The sequence below is a fragment of the Phyllostomus discolor genome, chromosome 8, assembly GCF_004126475.2.
Source record: "Phyllostomus discolor isolate MPI-MPIP mPhyDis1 chromosome 8, mPhyDis1.pri.v3, whole genome shotgun sequence".
Lineage (NCBI taxonomy): Eukaryota > Metazoa > Chordata > Mammalia > Chiroptera > Phyllostomidae > Phyllostomus > Phyllostomus discolor.
Window position 1 is genome coordinate 27702633 of NC_040910.2, and position 10507 is coordinate 27713139.

A 10507-nucleotide genomic window follows, 5' to 3' on the forward strand; every position below is an offset into this window, starting at 1 on the left:
TAAGCAAAGAAACATGAGTCTCAGTGTCCAAACATCTGTAAAAAATCTGAAGTGTTCCTTGTGCCATGGCCTGCTCAGCCATTGCACCTTTCTGAACCTGTTTTCAGAAAACTATCACTAACTTAGAATAATTACTGTCTTTGAGTTATGGAACTATAGGTCTTTTTCTCTGTGTTATATAATTTTTTAAAATATCACTTTTAATATTTAAAAAATTAAGTGGTATATTAATACTTAATGATAGTTTACCTATAAAGTAGCAGTATTCCCTAGCTGCCTGTCTATTAGTAAACTAGGAAATGACATTTAAATTTCTTATAATGGATTATTTTGTTCTGTTTAAACATGTATATAAATGTATAGTTTCCCCTCTTCTCTTTAGGAAAAGAAAGAAAGGCAGGAAAGAATTGAACGAAGAGGAAAGAAACATCACTCCTTTCTTGAAAACGAGGCACTTCCTCCGTGGAACCCTCCCAGCAGAACTGTGTTCTCAAAAGTGTTTTGATAATTCTGCTTCTTACATTATTAGTTAGCTACTGATTCAACAGTGTTAGCCATATGTTTAAAACTATTTATTCAGTTATTTATAGTTAGAAGAGCCTATTTTAATTAAATGCCAGTCATTTCTGCTGATCATGAAAAAGCTGCTTGGAAGCTTAATCAGTGAAAGCACTGAAAGCAGGTTCTGAACTGCAGACCGACTGCCGGAAATGAAGGCTAATCATCGGATTGCTATTCCCTGGGAAGCAGATAACCCTTTACCCTGGTGATTCTTACAGTCAGGTGATCAGTGGTCGCTTTCACTGTGCTCTCTGTGTTATTTAAGTATATTTATTCCCAATACTAGTAAAGAAACCATCTAAGTACAGTAATTATAAGAAAAATTGAATGTATATATGATTGTGCATCTAGATTCAGGCTTTTAAACGAACAGTTGCTGGGAACTGGCATGTGTTATTCTAAAATTGATCTTTAGCTAAAAGCAGTTGAGTTTCCACTGTGCAAGCTAGCATTTTGGTCAATTGAGGCAGTAGTTCATAAGGACGCTACCTGAGATATTTTGTTTAATAATGCTGCCTTATGTTTTAATATGAATGACCTTGATCTGTTCTAGGCTTACATGACAACCATAGGCACTTTATAGTAAGCAGACCTCTGAAATTTGCCTTTTTAAATTCAATCCTTTTTATTTCAGTGATACCAAAAAATATCCATTCCATGCTAGTGATATACTTACGCATTAGTTAGGGAAATTCCACAAGAGTTCAAGGTCATTATCACTATTATTATTTTCTAGACTAAAGCCATAAATGTGAAAAATACAATTTTTGCCCTCTTACCTAATCCAGAGTCTTATAGTTTGTATTTGGAAGACAGCTGTATGGGAAGAAATTTGTGGAAAACATCTCTACAGTTTTATTTATTTTGATCTCTGTATACCCTTGTGGTAATTGGACTCATACTTGAACTGGTCAGCTAGTTTATCACAGACCAAGTGAATGCTCTCACAGTTAAAATGCTACTTTGGCCAATGTGCAATGCAATGATGGATGAGAATAAGCAGTTACTATTTATTAAGCACCTGTTGTATGCTCTCTGCTGGGTTTTTACTAATGTTATTTCTCATCTTTACAACTACTATTCAGGGTAGGTATTATTAGCCTCATTTTGCAGATAGAAATACTGAGACTCAGAGAAATCAAATAACTTGCCACACATTTAGCAAATGCCTGAATTAGGATTAGATAGAACTGGTTAAATCGGCTCCGTCCAGATTCACATGCTCGTTTCATGCTTTCATGTGGCCTCGGACAATTGTCTGTCAAGACCTCGGTACTGTATCAATCTCACACACACATTTTACCTCTCAGATCCTACAACCATGTATTATTATCCGCGGGTTATTTTTTCCTTAAGAAATAGCTGTTTGTTAGTAGAGATGGTGGACCTCATTACAGCAATGAAATGTAAAGGGAATTAATAATATTTAAGGAGTTAGTCAAATGCCTTGTATCTAGTATTAGAATGTTAGAAAACCAAGCGGGTCATGTTGACAGAGTCACTTAGGAGGTTCACACTCTGAGAGTTACCCTTGGAGGTGCACATGCAAGATGGGAAAGGTGCCGTGGGTCCCTTTGTAGGGTCACACCAGTGCTATAGGTAAAGGACATTTTATAAACACAACTAGAAGCCTTTCTATGCTGCCTGAACTAGGAGAGTACTTCATGAAATTGACATAATTGCCAGCAACATATATTATCAGCATGGGATGTAGAGCCTCACTCGTCCTCGGGACCCCCCTATAGTCCCAAACACAGTACTGACCAGAATAGATTGTTAACTGCTTACTGTATTGAATTAGCTGTTTGTAGCTAAAATGATATTTGTGATTCCAGGGAAGTAAAGGGAAAAATAGGAAAAAAGGCTGTAAGATCATAAATGTGTGTTACAGATTTCACATTATTTACTTAAACTTTCTGATCATTCTTTATTATCATAATTAGTGGGTTACCATTATCACCTGTTAGTTCTCAGAATTGAATGAAATTAATGTAAAGCATATGGCACACAGTGAATTAATAAATGTTCATTGTTTTTATTTACTATCATGAGCCCTACCACTTCCCCACTTTGTGTAGGTAAGAAGGTTAACACAGATGTGGCTGATAGTGGTGGACATTACACATTTTCAGCATACAAGAAGAAATTCTGCTTTGCTGGTCAGTCTAGACCTTGGCACTCAAAAGAGAATATGGAGGTGACCTGTACTAGAGACCTCCTAAAAAGAAATCTAAATACTAATTTCTTAGCATTGCTCATGAGGTGGGATGAAAAGGAAAATTAAGATGTCTGCAAAACCAAACAATTCATTTCCTTCAAAAGGGGATTTTTGTCTTACTTTGATTTAAAAAAAAAGTGTGTGTATGTGTATGTATATAATTTTCTGTTTACAGCAACCAGTGCTGATTCAATTATCTAGTTGAATGAAAACTTCTCCTGCAGCGGAAATAAAGCTGACTTTTGGGAGCTGGGTGAAAGTATAGTACTATCTTTGCCATTTGAGATCCCAAGGGGAGAATCAAGCCTGGTAATAATCTCTTTAATACATTCATCTAAGGGATACGGTTTCCCTATATTTCCTTTAAAAATATTGAATATCAATGTACGTCAGTGATTTTTAACCAATGTTCCACAAGAATTTTAAAACATGTTAATACCTGACTATTTAATCAAAGGAAATGACCTCTTTTCCAATAGATTGTCGAATAAAAAATGACAACAACCAACACAATAGCCATCCAGTGAGAATGAATCAAAATTATACCATTTTTTGTTAGATGGGCAAAAATATATATTTTTTTTGGTGTGCTGCAGAATTTTAGTAACTATGTGACATGAGATGAAAAAGGTTGAAAATCACTGATGAAGATATTTGCTCATTAAGTTTTTATTAATAATATAAAGGAATTTTAATTCAAATTAAGGATATAGTTAGACTTCTAGTTTTATAAATTGTATCATTTGAAGAATGCTGATAGTTCAAAGAAAATAGAAAATTTAATGAATATTTGAAAACATTTCTCTAGGAATTTAAATATAATACTAAAAGTAATTTTTATGCAGATTTTAAGTTCCATAATAACCAAGAAAATAGTAAGTTACATAAATAAACAAACAATATAGCATTTTAGGTCAGAAGGTTAAAAATTTCTAAATGAAAGAAAATAACCATTCAGAGATAACAGTATTCCACTGGTCTGTAATGTGTCACATTTTGAAAATGTTAGTAGTGCACTTAATGGTTTAAATAGTATTGAAACTGATGTTTTTTCACTGTTGCCAAAGCAGTACCTGATGACAGTTAGGTGTCTACAGTTATATGAACCTTAGAGTGATATAACTATTCATCCAAAAGGGATTTTAATAACTTAAACCCGGCCAAACTCTGTTTTTTCTAAATTAAAGAAATTGACTCCCAAAGACTTCGACGTGCCCGAGTTCATATAAAAACTCTACGAACTCTGGAGTTGGAACTCAGGTACCAAGTTTCCTAGTTGTACTCTGCCCACCATTCCACAATTCTGATAATCTGCTAAACCTTGACACTTACATTTATTTGTGTAACTGTGCTCATGGGTGGATTTTTATCTTCTCAGATGTTTCCTTCTTTTTCCATTGCCTTCTCCATAACTATCAGCAGATCAAACTTGTTTAGGCACCTACCCTACCACTTCAAATGCTAGGAAATATTAAAGTTTCCTAAGTCCCGAGTCATGGGGCTAAGATACAACAGAGAAAAGGAATTTCACAAAATGGGAAAAAAATGCATGTTAGTCAAAATTCCCAAGAGTAAACTAGTGCAGGAAACATATTCCTGATTTAATCTTGGCTGATTTCTGTAATGCTATGTTAAAACATATGTAAACCTATAAGCTTCCATTCTACTCAAAGCAAAAATACCAGTTTTTCTGCCTCCTAACTACATTGGCTGACAGAATAGTGAATGCTATGTAAATGCTTAACTGGAGACCTCTGGATTCTTTTACTTTAAAATTTTATGTAATTTGATTATTTTGAAGCATATATTTTACAGGTGATTGTATAATGTTAACTTGGGTAAACTAAAATTTTGGTGTTGAATTTAGGATGTTTAAGAATTATTTGAGGAGATGTATTTAATGTCTGCTTTCTACTAGCATATTTTCATGTGATGCTTAATTAAAGTGTAGCATTCAAGATTTATTTAGAGTGATATTATTGACTGTGCCAAAATTTAATTTCATAACGTTAAGAAATGTGGTATGAATTTTACTTGTGGGCTAAAGATGAAATAGCGATATTATGTTGATGTACCTTTTATTAGAAATGACTGAAAATTTGGATATAAAACTTTTTCACTAATAATGGGCAAAGGACCTGCACAGACACTTCTCCAAAGAGGACATACAGATAGATGGCAATAGAGATATAAAAAATGCTCAACATCACTAATCATCAAAGAGATACAAATTAAAACCCTTATGAGATATCACCTTATACCTGCCAGAGTCTATCATCAATAAATCAACAAAAAACAAGTGATGGTGAGAATTTGGAGAAAAGGAAACTCTTGTGCACTGTTGGTGGGAATGCAGACTGGTGCAGCCACTTTGGAAAATAGTGTGGAGTATCCTCAAAAAATTAAAAATGGAACTGCTTTTTGACTCAGTGACCTCACTTCTGGAAATATCCTAAGAAACCTGAAACATCAATTAGAAAGAACATTAGCATCCTTATTTTCATAGCAGAGTTATTCACAATTGTCAAGATCTGAAAACAGCCCAAGTGCCCATCAGTAGATGATTGGATATAAAAGCTGTGGTACATTTACACAATGGACTATTATGTGGTCATAAAAAGGAAGGAAATCTTACCTACTGCAACAGCATGAATGGACCTGGAGATCATTAGGCTAAGTGAAATAAACCAGTCAGAGAGAAAGGCAAATACTATGTGACCCCACTTATATGTAGAATCTAACAAAATAAACACATGCACAAAACAGAAACAGAGGCATGGACACATGAAGCAGACTGACAGCAGTCGGGGGGAGGGGGCAAGTGGACGAAAGAAGGTGAAGGGATCAGCCAAAGAACACAGGTGTAACTCCTATAGACACAGACAACAGTGTGGTGGCCAGAGGGAAAGTGGGGAGGGCTGGGTGGAGGTGAGTGGCGGGGGGCGGGGGGGGGCAGGAACATAGGAACATCTGTAGTAGTGTCAACAATAAAAATAAATAAAGTAAAATCTAGGAGAAAATTGGCCCTGGCTGGCATAGCTCAGTGGACTGGGCGGGAGCTGTGAACCAGTGTTGCAGGTTCGATACCCAGTCAGGGTACATGCCTGGGTTGCAGGCCATGACACCCAGAAACAGCACATGGATGTTTTTCTCTCTCTCTATCTCCCCCCCTTCCCTCTCTAAAAATAAATAAAATCTTTTAAAAAATCTAGGAGAAAATTAAATTTAAGAATCAAAGAAATACAACAATGGAAAGAGTAAGGTTTAAGTTTGAATACTAAAATGTCTGTCAAAATATTTTGAAATCCCAAAAAAAGTTCCTTGCAGCTCCATACATCAGCTTTGCCAGCTGCCCTGCCTCCCTGGGGCAGTGGAAGGACCTTTGGGGCATCTCAGTGTCCTCGTGGGGCACTGCTGTGGCACTGGTCTCTGGTGGCTGGAAATGTTCACATTCTGCGTTAATTAGATACAGAGGTTCATGGCAATGTGTGTCCCAGAATAAAGTAATAAACTGTGTATCTCATTTTATCTTTGGAAACGTTAAACATATTTTTAAAGATTTCTAATTTCCCACGGCTCCCAGAATACCTTTCTGTGGTCTAGAAATATTTTGTATTGAGGCATTCACTACATGGGGGTCCCTCTAGTGGATGTCTCGATGACACTAAGGGCCAGATTTATGAGATCTCAGCATGTGGGTTAGTCACATTTTTGCTTGTGTGTGGCAGAGCACTCGGGTTAGGCCAGCTGCTGGAGAAGGACCAGCCTGTCGTTGCCTTCCACCAAACACACTGCTACCAATTCCAAGGGGAAAAATCATAATACCCTAATGAAATGAGAGTTGTTTGCATTGCTGGAGAATATGTCACTACAAAACCTTTGCCTAATTTGATTCCCACAGAGTCGACGGTCTGATTCCATTAGTAACCTGATAAAAAGCTGCAGCCAGGTGGCTCCAGACCAGGTGTCAGTATGCCCCCAGGCCCCCCAGCTCAATGCCACTTTTTGTGGGGTTGCTCTGTTCTGTACAGCAGACGGCATGGTATCCTCTGTGCATCCTGCATCATGTTGGGGAGGGAGTGGTCACACAGTTATTTCACTCACTTAGCTTTCAGTGGACCAGTCAATGGACTGAACGTGTGTGGTCTGTAAGTTCTGACCCCATGTTTAACTTTTACTTAGAGTATATGCTTAGAATGCTGTTACCCCATTATTCTTACAGTTTTCTATGTAGTACTTTTTGTTTTTTATATTTGTAGATGAATTATCACTTCAGAAGGGACAAGTACCATATTTTGCTGTGTATAATGCACACTTTTTGAGGGAAAAAGTGAGGATGCGCATTATACATGGGGAGAACTAATTCTGTTTCTATGTAAATGTTTTTAATTTTATTTATGCTTATGTTATTAAAGTGTAACTCTAGAAAGCAATAACGATATCTGTATGCAAAATGATACCCTGCAATATAATTGGTTTTGTTTCTAAACAGAAAAAATTGAATTAAAAAATTAAAATGAAAGATTTTTTTCTCAAAAGTTTGGGCCAAAAACATGGGTGCACATTTTACACAGGAGCACATTATACATGGCAAAATATGGTACTTGATGTGGTTTTCAGATATCATTCTTTCCCTCCGAAAATAATATTGATTTTACAATTCAGAAGCTTGATTTCACATTGAATAAAGTTCTCTGGGTGCAGTTAAGCCAATTTTCTCTTATTGGTTTTTTAACAGTTACAAACTGATACAAGGCTGTAGATGTGTACACAAGGATCAAGGAAGCTGATGAGCACTCTCTCACGAGAGGCAGGAAACGAGTAGTCCCAGTCTGCCGCTTCCAGAGCACTCCCACTCGGGTCTGGCCACGAACGTGGGGTGGGTGGGTAGGCACATGAATGGACAGACTTATCCAGACATTCCCCTGACCCTCCATTTAGGTTCTTCCATACCCTGTGAGAAAGAAAAGGCTTTCAAGCCATACATTCTACAGGTCAGCAAACTAGGGCTGTGTTTCTGTTTTCTGACTGAGATCCAGGTTTTCCTTCCTGTGAAAGCAGTGGATCCCATAACAGGATCACAAATGGATCTGTAGGCAGGAGAAATCTCACTGAAGTACTTTTTGAAATATTTCAGAACCACATAGCATGCGACCTATATACCTTTGTAGTCAATGAACTTTAGGAAGAAACCCAATCATTTGGTCTGATTCATATTCGAATGCGGTATGATCAAGTAGAATATTTCTATAATGTATTTCATATTAACTGTAATAGTTCACTATATATGTCACATTTAATAGAAATCTGTAGTTTGGTATTCAAAAATCATGCATTCTCTCACACCCTACTTGGTTAGCTAGTTTTTGCATTACTGTTTCTGTAAATAATACTTGAGGTTCATCTCTCTATTTTACAGCTTCATTTCCCCCTTTTTATTTGGCATGCACACAGTAGTTCTGTAAACCTAATCTCTGATATGACTCTTACAGAATAAATCTGTTCTAGAAGTCTTTAAGAAATGAAACTTAGAAAACTATGAAAAACTTTAGGCAAAAATATTGAATGACATTATTATCGGTTGGAGCCAAACTCTCTAGGAAACATCCTTTTAATCTGTTTTTTAATCAGTTCATTGCAGATGTTTACCAAAATCATTTAGCTTATAGTGACATCTAGTGGCGTTACCTGTGTATAAACTATTGAGACATGGGAGAAATCTATCTTGGTTAAGAAAGGTATAAAAATTATCTACATATTCATCCATGAAACAATTTTAGTGCAGTAATTTTTGTCACAGCTTTGTGCTGATAGCTTTTGTTTTCTTTTTGTTTCATTTTGTTTTAGAAATCAGAATTTTAACTATTTTATTGTCCAATATTATTTTTGACTCTAGTATATTTTATTATGTGTATTAAATTTACATTAAAGGTGGTAAGAATGTGGATATTAATTGTCCAGATATTTATCTGATTTATACAAGTAGTGATTGGAAAAACAATAATTTTTAGAGATCAATAATTTTTCATGATATAAATATTTTAGTTTGAGAAAAATCAGAGCATAAATTTCATACTAATGAAAGATTTTCCATACATTTGGCATTTATTCTTTGAATATTTTCTGATAACTTGTCATGTGTTGAAGGGGTGGAAAAATTGGAATCCCATTGCTGCATCACTATGTTTCTGACGGTACAGAGGTCTCGGCACACAGACGTTTAATATTCTGGCTCTCAGGGGTTCCAAGGATGCAGAGTTATCTGCTGTCAAAACCACTGACGCAGCTGATGATACAGTATTTTCAGATTACATATGTATAAATTCCTATTTTTTAGCTTGATAAAAAATTTCTTTAACAAGGAAGACTTCTCTCTTTACTCTTTTTGAATGGAACGTGAAGATTATACTATGTTCCCTTGTGTTGGTACATTTAGGTTTTTGGTCCAACTCTGCTATTACCTACCTGGGAACTTGGGAAAAGATCATTTCTTTGGACTTCAGTTTTCTCAACTGTAAAATAATAATATTAAAGTTTGTTATAGCCGTAGAACTCCATGACTCCTTAAATTTCCTGGCATCTGCTTGTGGAACCAATTCGCAGTGTTTATATTACCATTAAGAATCCATTAGTAGGATCTAATTCTATATATACACATATATACTTATTTTTGTTAAAGTTGATATTTAATATTATACTAATTTCAAGTGTATAGCATAATAGTTAGATATTTATATACTTTATGAAATGATACCACCCAATAAGTCTAGTACCCCTATTTTAGGCACATACATACCAAGGTCTGTATGGAAGTTATCCACCCATGTAATATGAAAAACAGACATTTATTGAAGAAGACACAAGATACAAGAAACACTGTACATAGGACAATGAGGCCTTACTCCTCTTGAAAGTAGGCACCTTGGGAAGTCACACAGTTCTCCCAGCATGTCTTCCACTGTTCAAAACACCCTGCAAAATCCTATTGGAATCGCCATCATTGTATTTTCCTGAATCTCATTAATGGTCTGAAATCTCTTCCCTTTCAAAGGTGATTTTAGTTTTGGGAAAAGCCAGAAGTCGCAGGGTACCAAGTCTGGGCTGTAGTGGGGCTGAGTCACCTGAGTGATTTGATGTTTTGCCAATAAATTCTGCACGGAACATGATGCATTAGTAAGCATGATGTCATAATGAAGCTGTCTATCATCAGTTGCCCATAGCTGTGGCTGTTTTCGTGGTATGCATCTCTCAAATGAAGAAGAACACTGCAGTAATACTCCTTATTAATTGTTTGGCCCGGAGGGGTGCACTCATGATGGACGACACCTTCCCAACCAAAAATCACAGTTACCATGATTTTGGTCTTGCTGGGACTCTGCTGTGCCTTCTTCAGGCGTGGAGAGCCAGGTGACTCCATTGGGATGACTGGCCCTTCGTTTCAGGATCACAGCCATAGACCTATTGTTCATCTCTGGTTATGACCTTCTTGAGGAAAACTGGTTCATTGGTAGTGGTTTGAATCAAGTCATTAGCCACTGCAACACGATGTTCCTTCTGCTCCGGTAGGAGAAGTCATTGAACAAGTTTTGCCATGCCGTGTTTCATGCCCAGATCCTGCGTCAAAATCTTAGACACAGTAGTTTTGGGGAATCCCCAGATCAGCTTTAGTTCTCACACTGTCCGTCACCCACCTTTGTTGATTGCAGCCTGTACACATTCAACATTCTC

The 10507-nt window shown here is 36.5% G+C and overlaps 1 protein-coding gene across 1 annotated transcript in view; it reads left to right on the forward strand.

Annotated features, from left to right (window-relative positions):
- The window catches only part of MAP9 (microtubule associated protein 9), a 31553-nt gene extending 26810 nt beyond the window's left edge, over positions 1 to 4743 (forward strand). The window contains exon 14 of the mRNA XM_036031980.1: positions 383 to 4743. Coding sequence (XP_035887873.1) covers positions 383 to 505 — 123 coding nt within the window. The 3' untranslated portion in view covers positions 506 to 4743. The remainder of the gene's footprint in view (positions 1 to 382) is intronic.
- The last annotated feature ends 5764 nt before the right edge of the window (positions 4744 to 10507 follow it).